Source organism: Lactuca virosa, chromosome 1, assembly GCF_052849685.1.
Source record: "Lactuca virosa cultivar CGN04683 chromosome 1, Lactuca_virosa_CGN04683_v6, whole genome shotgun sequence".
In the NCBI taxonomy this organism is placed as follows: domain Eukaryota; kingdom Viridiplantae; phylum Streptophyta; class Magnoliopsida; order Asterales; family Asteraceae; genus Lactuca; species Lactuca virosa.
This window is the reverse complement of record NC_136426.1, coordinates 147,123,279-147,144,823: the sequence shown is the minus strand read 5'-3', so window position 1 is coordinate 147,144,823 and position 21,545 is coordinate 147,123,279. Positions and strand designations below refer to the sequence as shown.

Genomic DNA, 21,545 nt, shown 5'->3' with positions numbered 1-21,545 from the left:
GTCCGTATGTAGAAGTTATGAATTCTACACGGTCGTTTAGCAGTGTAATCTTCTCATACTGATAAATTTAAGATCGGTCGAGAATTAGCCGATGGAGTCAAAAGGAAAGTTGTAGATCTTGTTTTTACCTACGCGTGGATATAAAGAACGTCGAAATTTGAGCTCGTATGCGAAAGTTATGGGGTTTAGAAGTCGGCAGGGTGCTGTAGCGAAGTGGGTGACGTGGCACAATCTGATGACGAAACGTGGCACCGACTCGACGAGTTGGACAAGCAACTCGACGAGTTGGGGGTCAGAAACTCGACGAGTTGGGCCAGAAACTCGACGAGTTGACCCCTTTTCCAGCCTATAAATACCACCCGAGAGCCCCTTCGTTTCTCACACTTTTTACCCTTTCTTTCCCTCTCTACTTACTCTCTAACACCCCCCAAACCCCCCAAAAAGCCTAGGAAAACCTCCTAGCATTAGAAGAAAGCCTTGGAGAGCTCGGAGGCTCCAATAAAAAGAGTTTTTTGTTTGAAACTCTGCCCGCGCGGAGCCCGGTTTTCAAGCAAACTTCCTGGTTTCGTCAAAGAAGATTATTTTGAGAAGCGAAGTGTTGTCCGAATCATCACCTTATCAAGTGAGTGCATAGTCCATTTCATGAACATGATTTTAGTACAAGTATTAATTAAAGTATTAATATCTGTTAAAGAATTAAATATTTGTTAAAGAGTTTATGTGTGCATATTATCTGTTTACATGAGATATGTGCTAGATGAAAGATTTAAACTTCTTTGTTTTTCAGATCTAAACCGTAGATGTATTTTGTTTTCAGATCTGAACCTTTTTTTTTCAGATCTAGGCTGTAGATGTATTTTGTTTTTCAGAACTAGTCCTTTTCCTTCAGATCTGAACCGTATATGTAATTTCTTTTCAGATCTAAACTTTTTCCTTCAGATCTGAACTGTATATGTATTTTATATCTACGAATATGTTGGGTAGAACATGGGTAGATGAAATAGTTGGTTTTGATACTGCCTGGAATATGTGTTAAGAGCATATCTGATAAATATATGATGGTTTAGGATACAGAGTAGGCCTAAATAAATTAAGAGGGATATTGGGTAGTATCTCCTTGTGAGTACAAATGAGATATACACGGAGGGAATAACTTTAAGACTTGCCATCTATCTGAGAGTATGGATTAGACTTAGTCAGTTGTCCTTAGTCCGGGAGTATGGTTAGGACATAGTTATGTGTTTTTAGATCCGGGAGTATGGATCAGACATACCCGATCCGAGAGCATGGATTAGGTAAAGAGGTAAATTTTAGATCCGGGAGTAAGGATTAGACATACCCGATCCGGGAGTATGGATTAGGTAAAGAGGTAAATTTTAGATCCGGGAGTAAGGATCAGACATACCCGATCCGGGAGTATGGATTAGGTAAGAAGGTAAATTTCAGATCCGGGAGTATGGATCAGATTTATCCGATCCGGGAGTATGGATTAGGTAAAGAGGTAACTTTTAGATTCAGGAGTATGGATTAGGTAAAGAGGTAACTTTTAGATCCATGAGTACGGATTAGGTAAAGAGGTAAATTTTGGATCTGGGAGTATGGATTAGGTAAAGAGGTTAACTTTAGAGTATGGATCGTTTCGTTGTGAGGATCGACAGGGTGGGGTAAAGTTGCTTATATATATGGTGAAATTGTATATTTTGTGAGTTCTAAAAAATATATATATATATGATATAACATTGTGGGATTGAAATCCCTATGTACTCACCAGGTTTCCCAACCTGACCCACTCAGTTTATTGTATCACAGGTGTCGATATTAAGCCGCACTACACTGAGAGATTAAAGAAATGTAGATCACTAGTGTAAATGAACGTAAGTTCTGTTTATGCTTATGTTTATGTATTGACGTTGACATCCCAAAGTTTTAAAATGAATAAAGTACATTTTTTTTCGGAAAATGTTTTGAAAACATACTTATCATGTTTTCTGGGGACAAAATTCCGCAACATTTTTCTATAAAAGTATACTCTGATTCTAAAAATGAAGCATAAACAAATCGGTCTTTTCTGGCCGTGAAAATGGGGATGTCACAGCACGGGATCCCATTGCGAGTACCAGGTGGTTGGCGGATGTCGCCAATGTGTTTCGCACCAGCAGATGTCCCGAGGGGGACAAGGTCAGACTAGCATCCTGTCTTCTGAAGGACAGGGCACGAGATTGGTGGGAGGAGGTCGGACATGTCATCGGGGATGACGCAGCGCTTGATGCCATGACTTGGGATGATTTTTCTACCAGGTTCAGAGCCGAGTTTGCGCCGGTTATTGAGGTGCAACAGTTAGCCAGGGAGTTTCAGGATCTCACTCAGACTTCCGAGACAGTGGCGGAGATTACCGCCAAGTTCAGGGAGAGGGCTCTTCTTGTTCCTCAGTACGCAGCTGACGAGGAAATGAAGAAGGCCCGTTATCATGAGATGCTGCGGAGTGACATCCGCCAGTTTGTGAGCCGGTCCAGCTGTAAGACGTTGGATGATATGATTGCGAGGGCTCGGGAGAGGGAGATAGATCTGGAGATGGAGAGGAAGAGGAAGCCAGAGGTGGCTTCTGGTACAGGGAGTTCGGGCAAAAAGCCCAAGGTATCAGATTACAGACCTAGAGGACAGCAGAGCCACAGTCGGTGTGGCAAGTGTGGGAGAGTGCACGATGGGGTGTGCAAGGCAGGGAGTCCCGATTGCTTTAAGTGCGGTCGGGCTGGGCATATGAGCAGAGACTGTACAACTACTACCACCACCACAACATCAGATCTGATTTGCTTTCATTGAAATCAGAGGGGACATAAAAAGTCCCAGTGCCCGAGTTTAGCAGCAGCAGGGAAGGTGGCAGCACCTGCCCCTGCTACTTTGAGGATTACAGACGGCCGTCAGGGCCGGGGTGAGGCGCCAGTGGCGAAGAGTAGAGCTTTTCAGATGATAGCAGAGGAGGCGCGAGCGACTCCTGATGTCGTGACGGGTATGTATTTTCCTCTTAACTCTTTATTGATATTGATTGTTTCTCATGATTATATGTTTTCGTATAGGGTCGTTCTTAGTGAACGACATTTAAGCTACAATATTGTTTGACTCGGGGGCTACCCGATCATTTATGTCTCTTGCGCTTAGCAAGAGGTTTAACAGAGCTCTGGGGGAGCTGGATTGCCCACTAGAGGTTGAGATAGCTGATGACAGGACCGCAGGGTCGCGAGAGTTCATAGGGCGTGTTCGCTGCAGTTATTCGATGAGCAGTTTTCAGTGGACTTGGTTCCCATTCCCCTGTGAGGGAATAAGGTTATAGTGGGTATGGATTGGCTGAGCCCCAATGGGGCAGTGATTGATTGTGAGCTGCAGTTAGTGAGGGTTCGTACTCCCAGTAGGGGAGAGTTAGTGATTCAGGGCGAGAGGCCACAACGCAGACCGATACTGTGTTCAGCAGCGAGAGCAAGGCGCTACGTTCAGCAGGGTTGCGTAGGGTATGTCACCTATGTCATAGATTCCCGGGAGAAGGGTAAGGCGACAGTTGACGATGTGCCAGTAGTACGAGAGTACTCGGACGTATTCCCAGAGGATTTGCCTGGAATACCTCCGGAGAGACAGGTCGAGTTTCGGATTGACCTGGTTCCGGGTGCGGCTCCGATAGCCAAAGCACCGTATCGGTTGGCTCCTCCAGAGATGCAGGAGTTGTCTACGTAGCTGCAGGAGCTACTAGACAAGGGTTTCATTAGGCCGAGTAGTTCACCATGGGGAGCCCCGATCCTTTTCGTGAGAAAGAAGGATGGGTCGCACCGTATGTGCATAGATTACCGGGAGTTGAACAAGGTAACGGTGAAGAACCGTTACCCACTTCCGAGGATAGATGAGTTGTTTGACCAGCTTCAGGGAGCATCTTGGTTCTCCAAGATTAATCTACAGTCAGGATATCACCAGATGCGGGTCAGGGATGAGGATGTGCAGAAGACCGCTTTTAGGACCCGCTATGGTCATTATGAGTTTGTGGTGATGCCGTTCGGGCTCACCAACGCTCCAGCCACGTTCATGGATCTCATGAACCGCGTATGCAGACCGATGCTGGATCGGTCTATGATAGTGTTCATTGATGACATCTTGGTTTATTCCAAGACTCAGGAGCAGCACGAGGAGCACCTGAGAGAGGTGCTAGAGACGCTGAGGAGGGAGAGACTTTACGCGAAGTTCTCCAAGTGCGAGTTCTGGTTGCGCGAGGTGCAGTTCCTTGGACACCTCGTCAACCAGAAGGGTATACTAGTGGATCCAACCAAGATAGAGGCCGTGATGCAGTGGGAGGTCCCGAGATCTCCAACTGAGATTCGGAGCTTCCTAGGATTAGCAGGGTACTACAGGAGATTCATTCAGGATTTCTCCAAGATAGCAGTTCCGCTCACCCGACTGACCAAGAAGTCGATGGTGTTTCGCTGGGGGCCTGAACAGCAGGCAGCATTTGAGACCCTTAGGCAGAGATTGTGCGAGGCACCGATTCTCACCCTGCCAGAAGGAGTAGATGATTTTGTAGTTTACTATGATGCTTCGATCACAGGTATGGGAGCAGTGTTGATGCAGCGAGGGCATGTGATAGCTTACGCCTCTAGACAGTTGAAGCTTCACGAGGCTAACTATCCGACACATGACTTAGAGTTGGGGGCAGTAGTGTTTGCCCTCAAGATTTGGAGACATTACCTCTATGGGGTCTGCTGTATCATTTACACGGATCACAAGAGTTTGAGGTACCTCATGGATCAGCCAAATCTGAACATGAGGCAGCGCCGATGGTTAGATGTGGTAAAGGACTACGATTGTGAGATCCTTTATCATCCGGGCAAGGCCAACGTAGTGGCCGACGCCCTGAGCCGCAAGGCGGTAGCCGCCCCGATCAGGGATATTTGTCTGAGGATGACGGTGATTACTCCATTGTTGGAGCAGATCAGAGAGGCACAGGTTGAGGGACTGAAGGAGGAGAGACAGAAGTGTGAGAGGATTGTGAGCCGAGTAGCTTCCTTTGACTATGACAGTCGAGGATTGTTGACCCCTCATGGGAGAGTTTGGGTACCGTACTGGGGAGGAGTACGACAGGTACTGATGGATGAGGCCCACAAGTCTCGGTTTTCCATCCACCCAGGGGCGACGAAGATGTACAGAGATCTTCGACCCGATTATTGGCGGCCCTGCATGAAGCGGGAAGTAGCTTGGTACGTGGAGAGATGCCTGACCTGCAGGAAGGTCAAGGCGGAGAATCAGAGACCCCACAACAAGATGCAGCCGTTAGACATTCCCGTGTGGAAATGGGAGGATATCACCAAGGATTTCATCACTAAACTTCCCAGGACCGCGCGTGGAGTGGATTCGATTTGGGTCATAGTGAACCGGATAACTAAGAGCGCGCATTTCATACCGATTCAGGAGAGCATATCAGCCGAGAAGCTAGCCGGTATTTATGTGCGCGAGGTAGTGGCACGGCATGGGGTGCCTGTATCAGTAGTATCAGACCGAGACGTCCGTTTTACTTCCAGGTTTTGGAAGCGGTTTCATGACGAGATGGGGACTCGTCTTCACTTCAGCACCGCTTTCCACCCTCAGACGGACGGGCAGAGCGAGAGGACGATTCAGACTCTTGAGGACATGCTGCGGGCATGTGTTCTAGATTTTGGCGGCAGTTGGGATACGTATCTTCCATTAGCGGAATTTTCGTATAACAACAGTTACCACGCCAGTATTGACCGCCCTCCCTTCGAGATGCTTTACGAGAGCAAGTGTAGGACCCCGATTTGTTGGGGCGAGGTCGGTCAGAGGGTCATCGGAAGCACTGAGGTAGTGCTCAAGACCACAGAGTTAATCCAGCAGGTCCGTAGTAGACTACAGACTGCGCAGAGTCGGCAGAAGAGTTACGCCGACAGTAGGCGTTCGGATTTGGAGTTTCAGGTGGGCGATATGGTCCTCCTGAAGGTATCGCCCTGGAAGGGTGTTATCAGGTTCCGGAAGAGGGGCAAGCTGGGCCCCAGGTTCATTGGTCCTTTTAGGGTTTTGGCCCGGGTGGGTCGGGTTGCTTACCGGTTGGATCTTCCAGCAGAACTTAGCCAGATCCACAACACTTTCCATGTTTCTCAGTTAAGGAAGTGTTTGGTGGACGAGTCAGCAGTGGTACCCTTGGAGGATATTCAGGTTGATAGCAGCCTGAATTATATCGAGAGACCAGTTGCGATCTTGGATCGGAAGAGGAAGACCTTGAGGAACAAGGTGGTTCAATTAGTGAAGGTGCAGTGGCAGCACCGAAAGGGTTCAGAGTGGACGTGAGAGACCGAGGAGGAAATGAGGGGGCATTATCCAGAGTTATTTACAGAATCAGCAGCAGCAGACTTCGAGGACGAAGTCTAAGATAAGTGGGGGAGAGTTGTAACGCCCCATTTCTGGTATGTAATTTAAATAGAGTAATTTTAATTTCTTAAGGGGTACTCGACGAGTCAGTAGCCCAACTCGTCGAGTAGAGACGGGAATTGCACGCGGTTTAAGTTGGCGACTCGACGAGTCCATATGCTAGGACTCGGCGAGTCTGCCATTCTGGATGAAACCCTAATTTCAAGGGTTTGCACCCTATTTAAACGTCATTATAGCCCCAAAACCAGCCGCCTTCACTCCCCAGAGACTTATTCCCGAAACCCTAGCCTCCTTGTGTGTGTGTGAGTGATCTTTACCTCATAAAGTAACTTTTGGTGCATTTTGGAGCAAGGAAAAGAAGGAAAAGGTAGAAGAACTCAAGGAAGAAGAAGTAGATCCAGAATACACTCCTCTTTGGTCATCTTTTCTGGTAATAAAGTTTCCATCTTGGTTATTATGCTAATAGATCTAGTTTGTCCCTAAAGTGTTGGTTTTAAGTTCAAAAACCCCAAATCCTTTGTGATAAGCCTTGTGATCGGGTCATACCTTAGATCTAGCCTTTCTTGAGCTCCAGAAGCTCAAGGAGACCACCTTTTGGCAGCCATGGCTTCGTTTTAGTCAAGTAACCCTCCTTAAGAGCAAAGTTTGAGTGTTATTGCTTCATTTCATCTTAGTTACACGTAAAGTTAGCAACTTTACGTGTTCAGATAGTCCCAGGAGCTTGGATCTACGAATTGGATGCACTAAAGTTGATTAGAATCGACTGTGTAGATTCTGCATGCAAGGGACTCGACGAGTTGTTCATCAGACTCGACGAGTCGAGTCGCGAGTTCCCGATTTTCCCCTTTTTAGTTATTACGAGTGGAATCAGTGAGTAGGAGGTGGACTCAGTGAGTTGGGTCAAGAACTCAGTAATGGAGGGACTCGGCGAGTCTACGCCCTGACTCGGCGAGTCCAAGGCAATCTTCTTGCCTCAAGAACAGACTCGACGAGTTGTTCATACATCTCGGCGAGTCGTAGACTGGACACATTCATAGGATGACGGAGGACTCGACGAGTTGTTCATACAACTCAGTGAGTCAGATGAAGACGAACTTAGTATTTGTTTCAAGTAAGAACTCGTCGAGTCGGTGCTAAAACTCGGCGAGTAGAAGCGTATAGAGATTTGGAGGAAAAGATAGGGACTCGGCGAGTTGGCGGCCCAACTCGACGAGTCAGGTCAACTGGCAGTTGACTTTGACCAGGAAGTTGACTTTGACCAGGGGTAAAATAGTCATTTCACCCTCAGTTTAGTATCAGTGTTTGATCGAGTGTATTTATGGGAATTGTAGCCGGGGAGATACCGGAGCAGCAGCAGACAGTTCCCGAGTAGCTTTTTCAGCATCCAGCTTACGAGGTGAGTTTCCTTCCAGTAGGAACGGGTCTACGGCCACAATGCCAACCCGTTTAGTTAGCAGTAGTTCCGGACTTCGGTCCGATGCCGGGAGGGTCCCGAGAAGTAGATATGTATGCTTGTTGTCTTCGTGATTCATGCATGTTATGTTCGGTTATGTTATGTGCTATAGTTCCGGGCTTCGGTCCGATGTCGGGCGGGGCCCGATGTAGTGGGCGGGGCCCAAGCAAGTTCCGGACTTCGGTCCGATGCCGGGCGGGGCCCGATGTAGTGGGCGGGGCCCAAGCTAGTTCCAGACTTCGGTCCGATGCCGGGCGGGGCCCAGTATTTGCTTACATGTCGTTATATGGTATGTGGTAGTTTGGGGGAACTCACTAAGCTTTGTGCTTACAGTTTCAGTTTTTGGTTTCAGGTACTTCCGCAAGTAAGGGGAATAGCTCGGGATGATGGCATGGCACACACCACAGCTTCAGTTTTATCCTGGGAGTTTCATTCAGATATTTTGATATGATCGATACAGTATTTGTTTGATACAGTTACATGACTTTTGAGTTACTCATTTTATGGTTCTTAGTATGTATGACATTCGATGATGTGATTTTTAGTAATATCAAAACAAAAATTTTTGGGTCGTAATTTTGAGATGTTACAAGTAAGTTGATAATCATCTACACAGTCATGGTACTTTTGTAGTTGGAAAGTATATGTTATTTTTACTAGTTGATCATTTTAACGACATAACATATATTGATTTTGAGGTTTAAAACTAGCTTGTTTACTTATAATATATAAACGTTTAAACAAATATTTCACAAAGTAGTAATGTGTTTACACAAAATAATGATATTTCATGTGTATTTTGTATGATAAATATTACTTAGTACACGTACTACCATGTACAGACGAGGGCCAAACATGAAACACCGAAGGGCATGATCATTTTAGCAATTAAGTCGTTCTGAAATCCAAGGGCTTTGGTTCCACCTTCACAGGATCCGCTCTAAAATGGATCCATAACGTTCCTTCTTATTTGATCACATCATTTGCTCATTTTATTAATTTATTTAACAATCAATTTTCTTGTAGTGGAACATTAGAGAAGATCACTAGCGATCTCTATCGAGTGGTTCAGGATCCTAAGGAATCTCTTAGGACTTTTAAAAATAGGTTTGGCACGGAAGCTCTGAGTATCCCTAATATCGACATGGAAACTGCAGTCGAAGCTTTCAAAATGGGCGTAAAGAAGGATTCTCCTTTCTATGAAGATCTCGTAATGACCCCATGCAAAAGGATGGACGAAGTCCGGAGCAGGGCGTTGAGATTCATCCGGCTCAAAGAATACAAAGAGACCCAAAAGAGGATCAACCTACCAAGCTCTTATGATCACCCCAATAGGAAGGCCGACTCCTCGGCCCAAAGATCCTATAAATCAAAGCTTACTCCAAACCTAACCATCACAGGGTTAATAACCATGAAGATGATGGGGAGGAAGAAGATTTCCCTAAAATTACTGACTATTGTTTTTCTGTGGACATTTCAGGTGTGATCTTTGACATGCAGGATCTTGGAGACAAAGCAAGATGGCCAAGGAAAGGGGGAAAATCCACCGCTTAGAAGGAAAAGTCCAAATGGTGTGCATATCATGAGGACTTTGGTCACGTTACAGAGGATTGCATATCTCTAAGAAAGGAAATCAGCTATCTCCTAGGCAAAGGATACCTCAAATAAATCCTGGGGAGAAGAAAGGAAAAAGACAAAACTGCACAAATGGTCCCTGTGGTCAGCTCTAAATTGCCACTTTGGTCCAAAAAGGTTTGGACTAGCACCAGAGGTCCAAAGTTTTCATTTTGTTGCGAGTTTGGTCCAGTTTTCTATAAACTTTTTTCATAATGACTATTTTACCCTTGGTACTTTCTTTTTCTAATTTTTTATTTATTTAAATGTTTTTTCTTATTAAAAGAAAAATAAAAAAGAATCTCTCTCTCTCTCTCTCTCTCTCTCTCTCTCTCTCTCTTAATACTCAACAATCCAAACACCCCACTATCGATCAAAGTTGTTTCTTCCTCCCTCCACCGTCCCCATCTCCGTTCACCTCCTTTCTCGTCGACGAGCATCAGAACGACACACGACAAGCAGTTGGGAACGCTGCCTGCCATCACCATCTTAACCCACCTCCTCCTTCGAATACCATAACCCCTCCATCATCGGTGTCACCTCTCACTCTTTCCACTTGTTGTTCACAACCGAAGAAGAGGAAGGAAGAGGCAAAGCTGCCACCGATCGATGTTGTCGTCATGAGTTCAATCACCATCGGCTGCCATCGCCACCTCCCACTGCTGCTGGGGAAGTTCCAACAGTCACCACTACTACCTTGCTGTTGTTTCCGATCACTAGCAACCCCTTACTCCTCCTTCCTCTCCCTCTCGTTCGCTACCAGAAGAAGAGAAACGAGGCAGCTAGAGCCACCGCTACCAGAAGAAGAGAAACGAGACAGAAGAGAGACAACCGAGATCGATGACTGCTGCTGCTGCTGCTTTTCTTCGATTGGGTCTTCGTCATATCAAATTTGATTACTTTTTTCCTAAATGGGTCTTCGTCTTATCAAATTAAAACCGGGATCGTTGGCGATTTGAAACTACTTATCATGGATCTGGAAACTGGGTCTCGTCAAAATCATCTAAGGGTAAGATCAATATGTTTATATGCTACAATTTGTTGATTTAGGGGTTCTTCGAATACACCCATTTGAGTTTTTGTATTGTTTTCTTCTTCTGATTTTTACAGAAACAGTCATGGAGGGCAGTTTTGACATTGGCGTCGGACCTCCCTCCACTGCCGGCTTTTTCTCTCTTCTCTTGGTAAACAATCAACGAACAGAAGGAGAGATGGCGGTAGTGTTGTAACCTCGATAATAGCTCATCTGATTTAGAAACCCTAAAATGAAGACATATCTATTTGTTTCTTTGTCTTCTGATCTGTTTGGTGGCTGGAGAGATGGCCGATGGTGTTTCCGGTGAAAATGATATGGTGGCCGGCGGTGTTATCCGACAAGAATGGCAGGTGGGCGGCGATGTAGTAATCGTGGGGAAGACGAAAACGAGAGAGAAAGAGAAAGATTTATTTTTATTTTTATTTTCTTGTTTTTTTTTAAATTTGAAAATCATTAACAAATAATAAAAAAGAGAAAATCATATTAATAGGGGCAAATCCGTCATTTTGAAAAAAATCAGAATAGATTCTACCAAAAACGCAACAAAATGAAAGTTTTGGACCACCGGTGCTAGTCCAAACCTTTTTGGACCAAAGTGACAATTTTGAGCAAACCACAGGGATCATTTGTGCAGTTTAGTCAAGGAAAAATCCAAAGAAAAAGGCTAGGATCCTAAGAAGATCCTCGAAAGACCAGGATCCCCCCGGCCGACGCCAAAGTGATCAATGTGAAGGATCTAACATTTGTGGCACCTCCTACTCTGCAAAAAAAAAAGGAACGCCAAGGTGTCCAAAATGGAGAAGGAAAATGGACCACGAAAAAACACAACTATCACCAACCAAAATGTGATCACATTCGACAAAGTGGATAGACAGGACGTCTAGGATCCTCACCATGACAGATTAGTGATCACTCTGTACATCGCCAACCATTTCGTCAGAAGGATCCTCGTCGACGGAGGATCCTCAGTGAACATCATACTCCTAGATGCGTTGAAAAGAATGAACATCCCAGAGACTGAGATAGTTGCAAGATCCTCAGTACTAATCAGCTTCATCGGAGAAACTAAGCACACCATCGACGAGATAAAGCTGCCAATCTACATAGAGGGGATAAATTATGTACAACATTTTTCTGTGATTGACACATTATCCTCTTATAATATCATACTAGGTAGATGAAGGCCGTTCCATCGACGTATCATCAATGCATAAAGATACCCACCCCATGGGGGACAGTGAAGATCATAGGAGACCAACAAGAATACAAGGAATGCTACAAGACTTTGATGAAGTCCTCGACAATACCACGACAAGCATAGCAATTAAGGCAGGAGGCAGGAGGCGTGTTGGAAGCAAGATAGCATGACATAAAAAAGTGCCCCTGAACCTTGAGGATACTGAAGCCAAAGTTCTCATAGGATCCTCAATTCCTGAACAAGTCGAGCAAGATCTCATAAAGTTCCTCAAGGCCAGAAGCAAAACGTTTACATGGAAACATGAGGACATGAAAAGTATTGACAAAAGCATAATAACCCATAAACTTAACATTGAACCATCTTTTAGGCCAATACATCAAAAGAGAAATAAATTTTCACTCGAAAGAAACTAAGTTATACAAGAAGAAGTAGAAAAACTTCTCAAAACTGGCATGATCAAGGCGGTAAAGTTCCCAAGATGGCTAGCTAACGTGATTGTGGTGCAAAAAAGAACGGTAAATGGAGAGTGTGCATGGACTATACAAATCTTAACAAGGCCTGTCCCAAGGATCCTTTCCCTTTACCACACATTGACTCCATGATAGACGCAACAGCGGGCCATAAATTACTGACGTTCATGGACGTATCGACATGATTCCAACAAATCCAGGTGGAACCCTCTGACCAAGAAGACATAACATTTATAACTCCAACAAGTATCTACTGTTACACTGCCATGCCATTTGCCCTTAAAAATACAGGAGCAACATGCGAAAGGTTGGTGAATAAGATGTTCAAGGAGAAACTAGGGGACACGATGGAAGTCTACATCGATGACATGATGGTCAAGTCCAAAAAAGCTGAAGATCACCTCAAGGATCTCGAAGAGGCCTTTGACATCCTAGACCAATATAACATGAAGCCGAATCCCTCCAAGTGCCACTTTGGATACATGGTGACCAAAAGAGGAATCGAAGCAAGCCCAGAACAAATCAAGGCCATCCTTTATCTAAAATCACTGGCCTCGACAAAGGATATTCAGAGATTAACAGGAAGAGTGGCAGCCCTAAACAAGTTCATCTCAAGATCCTCAGAAAGATGCAAGCTTTTTACGACATCTTGAAGAAGAATAAAAGATTCGAGTGGACCCAGGAACATGAAGATGCTTTCTAAGAGCTTAAAAAATATTTAAGCTCACCACCCTTATTGGTAAAACCACTAGATGGGAACCACTCCTTATTTACCTCTCAGTATCCTCAAATGCGGTAAGCGCCGTACTAGCCAAGGATCTTGATGGGAACCAACATCTCATATACTACGTAAGTAAAAGTCTCCTGGATCCTGAGACTAGGTACTCTCATCTTGAAAAGCTTATACATGCATTAGTAACAACTTTTGCTAAGTTAAGACATTATTTTGAAACACACCCTATAATTGTATGAACTAGCTATCCAATTAAGAATGTTATGAGAAAACCAGAAATGTTAGGAATAATGGCAAAATGGTCTATGAAGTTGAGCATGTATGACATAAAGTATGAACCAAGATCCAACATAAAGTCCCAAGCATTAGCAGATTTTGTGGCTGACTTTAGTGATGATCTAAGAGCTGAAGTTGAAATAGAAGCCAAACAACTTCTTGAAGAGAAAAATGTGGGAAGGTGGACGCTATTCACAGATGGAGCATCAAACCAAAGAGGAACTGGCTTGTGGATCATACTAAAATCGCCACTGGCGGACATTCTACCCCAGGCAATCAATTGTGAATTCAAAGCAACCAACAACGAAACAGAATACGAGGCGCTGATCATGGGACTACAGTTAGCAAAGGATCTTCAAATCAAGAATATTCAGGTATCCGTCGATTCTTTACTACTAACTAATCATTTTAATGGATCTGACGCAATGAAAAGAGAAAAGGTAGCTCTATATCTCCAAATCCTCAAAAACCTGGCCTCAGAATTCGAAATATTCAGCCTAAACCAGGTTCCTAGAGAAGACAATGTTGAAGCAGATGCTTTAGGCAATCTAGGATCTTCCTTAAGGATCCCGTCAGAAACCAAGATCCCTATAATCCAAATATTGATCCCAGAAATCGTGGATCCCACCAAGAAACTTAAAGACCCCGACAATCATGAGGAGACTACCGACGTCGCCACAATCGAAGATCCCGACTCGACGATCCAACATCAGGATCCCAACATTCAGGATCCCTCTTCAACTTCAGGATGATTAATTGAGAAAGAGGAAGAAGTTAGTCCTTTTGGATTGCCTTCATACTAGCAACTTGACAGGATTGTTAATTGAGAAAGAGGAAGAAGTTATTATTAGGAATAATAAATTGAATTAAATGATTTATTAATGTATTACGGAAATAATATATTAATTAGAAATCATATTATTAATTAATAGTTAATCAAAAATTAATTTGGAATTAATTTTGGGTTAATTGTATTAATTAAAAGTGCAGAGGCTATTTGGTATTTTTATTGATAATTGAGGAAGAAGCCCTAGAACCCTCCTAAGAGGCTTGGACGAAATATTCTATAGAGGTTCTAGAATTTTTGGCCATAAGGCTTCCTTATGGAAGGTTTAAGGCTTGCTTGGTCCTTAAGCAAAGCAATTAGGGTATCCTTATCTTAACCATTGCTTTGGCTCTAAACCACCTCAACAATAAAAGGGGCCCCAAATCCTTGGGATTTCGGCCTATGCTTCAAACCCTAGAAGAGACGAAAATCATAAGCTTCCTCCTCTCCCTCATAATCATCCTCTTGCCTAGTGTGTTTGTGAGCCATTAGAGGTGTTACACTTGTGACACTTGTTCTCAAAGTTCAAGATCTTCATGGAATCCATTGTTATTGCAATATAACAATCAAGGTATGATTCTAATCTCTGGTTTATCAATTTCAAAAATAGTAGAAGCATGCTAGGGTTTCTAGTTTTTGTGTTCAATGCTTGTATGTCTAATAGAGAAAACATAGATCCAATATATTAAGGTTGCGTGCACACATAGGGATTGTTTGCGATGCTTAAAACCCATCAGATCCAACCCATCATGGAATACCTCCAAAACGGCATGATCCCTAAGGAAGATAAAAGTGAGAGACCATTCAAAACTAGGATCTCAAGGTTTGTTATAAGCCAAGGTAAGTTGTACAAAAAATTTGTAGCAGGACCATACCTTAGATGCCTGTAAAATCATGAAGCTACAAATATCCTAAAAGATATCCACGAAGGAGACTGCGACAACTACACTGGGGGCTGATCCCTATGCTCCAAAGTAATGCGGATGGGATACTACTGGCCAACCATGAATATAGATTCCTTCCTTCATGCCTAGAAATGTGACGCTTGTCAAAGACATAGCAACATCCTGCACCAACCAGCAGAACCTCTACATCCTATCATTTCCCTTTGGCCATTTATGAAATGGGGAATGGATATAGTAGGTAAACTGCCAGTAGCACCTAGAGGAAATGTCTTCTTGCTAGTGATGACTCATTATTTCTCAAAGTGGATAGAAGCTGAAGCCTATGTCCACGTAAGAGACAAAGAGGTGGTCTCCTTCATCAAACGTAACATTTTGACCAGGTTCCGGATCCCTGCGAAATCATATGCGACAACGGATCCCAATTCATAAGCAAAAGGACAAAGGACTTTTGCACAATTTGGGGAATCAAGATGGTGATGTCTACTCCCGTCCACCCTCAAGCCAACGGCCAAGCAGAATCCAGAAACAAAATCATAGTAAACAACTTGAAGAAAAGGATGGATGAGAAGAAAGAAATATGGGCAGAAGAACTCCCACTCATATTATGGGAATATATAACCACTTCTAAGGTAGCTACGGGCCAAACGCCATATTCATTAGTGTTTGGAACGGAAGCAATGATCCCCATTGAAGTGGTGATCCCTACAACGAGATACCTACTTCAAAACCAAGAGGACAACAACAGAATCCTAGCCCAGGATCTCGACACTATAGATGAACTTAGGGATCTTGCCAAGATCTGTATTGCTGCTAATCAACAAAGGATCACCAGGGCATACAATAAAAATATAAAATTCAGAAGATTCCAAATAGGAGATTTGGTACTAAGGAAAACATTCCAAAATAGCAAGGATCCTAGTGCAGGTAAACTGGCACCTAAATGGGAAGGACCATTGATATTGCCATATTTATACATAGTTTTAGGCAATATTGGTCTATATTTTATTTAGTATTTTGGTTATTTGCACAGAATTATGGTACTTATAAGGATAAAATGTTATTTGTAGCCAAAATAAAGCATTTTCGAAGAGAGGGACCAGAAGTGACAATATATGGAACATTGAAGACTTGGAGTACAAAAGATGAAGAAATTCACGGATTCAACTGAAACCACGACGTGGCCAAGTACACCACGACGTGGCAAGAAGATTCTAGAAGATAAGTTTACGTGAAGAAGGAAGCCTTGCCCGATACGGATAACTCGTTATCCACGACGTGGAGCTTCCTGCCACGACGTGGAATGCGACTTTCCAGAATATATATAAACCATTCTCCATTACGATTTAAAGGAGGAGACTTTTGGCGGAAGAAAGAGGTTCCAGGAGACGATTTACAGCAGAAGTAAGGTTCTGGAAAAGGGTTTCAACACCAAAAGAGTGAAGGTCCATTATTTAGTTTACCTATTTGATACTTATGAACATGTTTCCGTATACTTTGATTTGTGTTAGTATGTTAGTTGCTATTATGAGCAGCTGAATCTAGCTACTCTTGTTTAGCTAGATGAAGCTTCTAACTTATGAATAGCTTAATTTTACATGGATTTATTTAGTCGGTAAATTGCTTGTGTTTGGTTTATAATTACCTAGCATGCTTATGGTTGTTTCTTTAGTTGCTTGACTCCATGTTCTATGTAGCATAGTGACCAATAACTGCATGAACTTGTTTACCTAATGATTTAGTGAACATTAAATTGTTAGAGCTAGGATTGACCAATCTTAGTTAGTAATTAAAGTAAATAAACTTAGCTGTGCTAGAGAACGTAGATTGTGACTATAGTTGCGTTTTACATAATAAACCTTACATAGCATATTCATATTCATAATTGGTTCTGTGTTTAATTGTGTGTGACCATACATAGTTTTACATGAATTAATTAACTATTGGTAAAATTAGACTTAAATTAGTAATATAATTAAAACCAACTTGATAATCCATAATTATTAGCTGGCCATAAGGACGAAGTGGATTCGAACTAAACAAGAGTGTTTTACTTATCGATTGAATTTGAGCTAAGTTCGTCTGATCTTGTAAAAATCAGATAAAACCCCTCTTAACTTGTTAATGATTAGGTTAATTTGATAGCAAGTAGATTAAGTAGTAACACCGTTCCCTGTAATCGATACCCGACTTACCCAAGCTATACTATAATCTGACTAGGTACACTGCCTATAGGTGCATAGTTGGTCTAGGTTTGTTAGGTTATAAATATTAAAATTAGTGGGTACTTTTGTGCATATCAAGTTTTTGGCGCCGTTGTCGGGGAGCGGCTTAGTTTTTGTTTATTTATTTGCTTTAGATTAATCGATCCTTTTTGTGGGGTAAAACCCGCAAAAAGTTATTTTTCTAGCATAGTTTTTTTACACGTTACAGAAGTCACGACGTGGAGTACCCTTCCACGACGTGAAAACTGTGATTTCCAGTTTTTATTTTCAATTTTTTTTAGTTCAGTTTTACGTTTTTATTTTTGTTTTTACAGGAGTTCATGACCAGAGGTTCTAACACACCTTTGGTACCACCACTTGAAGATCCCAAGTCTGCAATTCACAAAAAGAAGGATAAGAGCGTGAAAGAAGATCAAACACCGAAGAAGACACCTTTAGAAGAACTGAAATCAACCTTTTCAAGGAAGTCAGGAAAGAAAACGGGAGAATCGACTTCATCCTCAAAGAGCAAGTTTGAAGTTTTCGATCAATTTCCTAATCCACACGAGACCGAGTACGAATCAGAAAAAGAATTTGGACTTTATATGAGTGAACCCGAGAACGAGCCGGAGAACGAAATGGCGAACATTGATGAGATGGCCATGGGGGATTACAAGAAGCGCATTCGAGACGATGTGGGGCCGGGTTTAATACATCCTGCGATACCTGCCAATTCCACATTCGAGTTAAAGGGACATATCCTTACTGCACTTAAGGATATCCCATTCTATGGGAAGGATCATGAGGATGCTTTTAAGCATTTGGACGAGGTCAATGATATTGAGGATTATTTTAATACTCCTAATATCCCAAGGGAGACAGCTTTGTTAAGGATGTTACCAGTCACTTTCAAAGGAGCTGCAAAAGACTGGTTGAAGGCTCTTCCATCTGGTACAATCACCACATGGGCCCAATTGCGTGAGAAATTTCTAGATCAGTTTTGCCCACCCTCCAAAATCTCTAAACTCAAGAAGGCGATTGCCAACTTTGAGCAAAATCCGGGGGAGTCCTTATACGAGGCATGGGAGCGCTACAAGGGGTTGTTAAGGAATTGTCCTCAACATGACCTAAATCTTCAGCAAGAAATGTCAATATTCTATGATGGAGTGAACGTCATGACTAGACAACTCCTTGATTTACAAGGACCACTAACAAAGAAAAACCCAATTCAGGCCAAGGAGCTGACTGAAGAATTTTCAAAGCACTCTCGTGAGTATCACAACCCAGGACGTGATGGAATAAAAGGCAGTGGAGCTACACAAACTGAATAGATGGCTGCTATAATGGCAATGCTTAGCACTATGGATATGAGATTGACCAAAATGGACCAATCAATTCATGCAATTCGAGTTGGTTGCGAGAGATGTAGTGGCCCGCATTTGACAAAAGATTGCACTTTGGATGAATATGGAAACAAGAAAACTCAAGTTTGCTACTCAAGTGGGGACAAGTATGATGAAGACTGGAGGAAACTGAAGAAAGAGTGGCTGCCTTACGATGAATACAAGAAGCAAAAGGAAGAAAAATACAAACAAACTGGCAGAGGATTCTACCAAAAAGAGCAACCACTAGGTGAGAAGAAATCAGAATTAGAGACCATGTTGATGAAATTTATGGAAGCTTCAGAAAAAAGACATGATGCTACTGACACTGCAATGGAAGAACAAAGAGTTATAATGAAGAATCATCACATAATGATGATAGATCAGCAGGCATTAATAAAAAATCAGCAAGCATCCATCAATAACCTTGAAGTACAACTTGGTCAACTTACCACTTTGGTTAATGAGAAGATGTTCCCGAAAAATCCTGAAAAGAAGACTCAATCTCACGTAATGGCCATAGATACTGAAGAAGAGGCGATTTCTGAGTTCCTAGAAGCCTTAGAAGTGGAGACACAGCAGCCCGATCCAAAACCGAAGAAGCAAAAATTCGAGAACAAAAATGTAGCTGAAGTACAGAAACCACGTCGTGGGAATCATATGTCCACGTCGTGGCCTCGGTCAGATCAGAAAATTCCAGAAACAGTCTCGATTTATAAATCGCCTTTGCCATTCCCGTCTAGAGCTAATCTCAGTCCACTGGAGAGAGAACATCTGGAGTTTATCAAGCAATTGAAGGGTATTCCTATTAATACTCCTTTTATTGATTCGCTTGCAAAAGTTCCAGAATATGCTAAGTTCCTACAAGACTTGTTAGACACTCGTCAGCAATTAAAGGAGAATTCTAAGGTGATTCTAAGTGAGCAAAGCTCAAAAGCTGTGTTGGGAGAGATACCTAAGAAGATGGGGGATCCTGGACGACTCACTCTCCCATGTGAGTTTGGGAATAATATGAAGGTTTATGCTTTAGCCGATTCTGGGGCTAGCATAAATTTGATGCCTTATTCGTTTTATCAAAAATTGAATATTCAGAAGTTAAAGGCTACAGAGATGACTATTCACATGGCGAACCGTTCAGTGACACGGCCCCGGGGCATTGTGGAAGATATTCTCGTGAAAATTGGGAAATTCGTTTTTCCAATAGACTTTGTGGTTTTGGATATGAAAGAAGATCCCAATGTACCAATTATTCTTGGTCGCCCGTTACTTAACACTGCTGGAGCTCTGGTTGATATACGCGAGTCCAAGCTCACCTTGAGAGTTGGGGATGAGAAGGAAATTTTTGGAATAGAAGATGGTTTCCAAGGGAGTCATGCTCAAGAAGAGGTTTTCAACATAGATGAAGAGAATGAACTTGAAGAATAAGAGAAGCTCATGGAAGAGGATATCAAAACAATTCAACAAGTTAAAAGAACAAAACCGAGAGCATCTGTTCCATTTTTAGTTGAAGTCATTGCCTACACAAATCCAACTACTTGGGTAAGCAAGGAAGATGATGAGATGTCGAGTGATGAAGAGGAGATTACTTCAAAAGTAACAAGTCCAGTGGTGAAAAAAGAGAAGGATACTATGGAGCTTAAAAATGATGAAGAATTGAAGATTCATGGGATCAAACGCAAGCTCGATGGAAACGAAGTCAAGGCTAAAAAGGAGAATTCTAAAAAGGCGTATATTCGTCGAGTGCAAGCTTACAAGAGGCGTTTCAAGGAGCAAAAGATCCTGGTGGTGGACTCTTCTAATGAGTCAACGTAGGAGGCACGGAGTCCGACTCATGACTCCATAAAAAAGAAGCGCTTCTCGGGAGGCAACCCGAGTTTGGTTTGCATTTTCTTCTTTTTAGTTTTTGAAAATTTTGGTCAGACATTATCCACGTCGTGGTCTGATGCACCACGTCGTGATCTTAGGCAGAACACGGGGACTGTTTAAGACCTGAATAGATTAATGTTTTATAAAAACCACGTCGTGGTAACGCCTTCCACGACGTGGCCTTTAAAAAGTCACGGGGGGACCAGTTCATAAACCCTTTGACCACAAGTGTTCCCCATTTGTTTATTGCCGCACGAACGAAAGGAGTCCCCACCACAGCCGATTTTTTTCAGTTTTTCTTCCAAATCTCTTGCATTCTCTTGTCTTTTTACTCAATCGGGTATGTGTTTCATGCTCTAATAGTGCTACTTATCTCAATTTTATATATTTAGTTAGTTAGGGTTTCTTTAGAAATTAAATTGTCCCAAATTGGTTATGTTGGTGAGTATTTTTACTTTGAATGCCCTTAAAATAGCAGAAGGATCGAATCCCAAGTGTTAAATGTGCTAGATTTGGACTGTATTTTGATCGAAGGCAGTTGATGTCACGACTGCGAGACCACGACGTAGCGTGGCAAGCCACGACGTGATTCCTGGGCGAACAATTTCCTGCTTTGTTTTTGATAACATGTTTTAGGTGTTTTGTTTTTGTTTTGGTTTGTTTTTACCCATTGCAGGAAAATGGCACCTAGAAGGGTTGTTCAACAGGACAATGACCCAATTAATGTCGCGAATATCCATCCGTTTTATCGATTTCCGCAAAGCATTTCATGGGCCTTGTTGACGTCTTATCAGAACCGTTTGGGATGGTTATACAATAGGGAGTTTGCTATAGCCCCGATTGTTGACTAGGGATGGCTTGGCAGTATTGGGATGGTTGTTGAATTGGAGCGCCATTAGACGAAAGTATACGAGGGAAACCATTTTTCCTTTACTTGCCATGGATGGAGGAACTTGTTTGCGATCCAAGAACCCGTGTACCGGGAATTATCAATGGAGTTTTTCTCTACTGTGAACTTTGAAGAACGCATAATTGATTTTGATTATAACTGGGCACTGGTTTTCCGGTTGGGTGGGGTGTATCGGGAATGTAGTCTCCGGGAATTTGCATGGCGCATGGGGATCTATACGGAAGTGGAGACTCAATCCCCGTTCTTTGTTCCATTTTTACT

The 21,545-nt window shown here is 42.8% G+C and overlaps 1 protein-coding gene and 1 non-coding gene across 2 annotated transcripts; one reads left to right on the top strand and one right to left on the bottom strand.

The window, feature by feature from the left end:
• The first annotated feature begins 13,208 nt into the window (after positions 1–13,208).
• On the top strand, positions 13,209–13,946 carry LOC145121791 (uncharacterized). The gene has a single exon (XM_079057494.1). It carries the CDS (start codon positions 13,209–13,211, stop codon positions 13,944–13,946), a length of 738 nt encoding a protein of 245 aa, XP_078913620.1.
• A 4,202-nt stretch (positions 13,947–18,148) lies between these two features.
• Positions 18,149–18,255, bottom strand: LOC145151625 (small nucleolar RNA R71). The gene has a single exon (XR_013732190.1). It is a non-coding gene; the product is annotated as a small nucleolar RNA R71 (small nucleolar RNA).
• Positions 18,256–21,545: the final 3,290 nt, after the last annotated feature.

What these genes read in the sequence shown, in the direction of transcription:
- LOC145121791 (XM_079057494.1), top strand. Translation starts at nt 13,209, where the DNA reads ATGGCAAAATGGTCTATGAAGTTGAGCATGTATGACATAAAGTATGAA.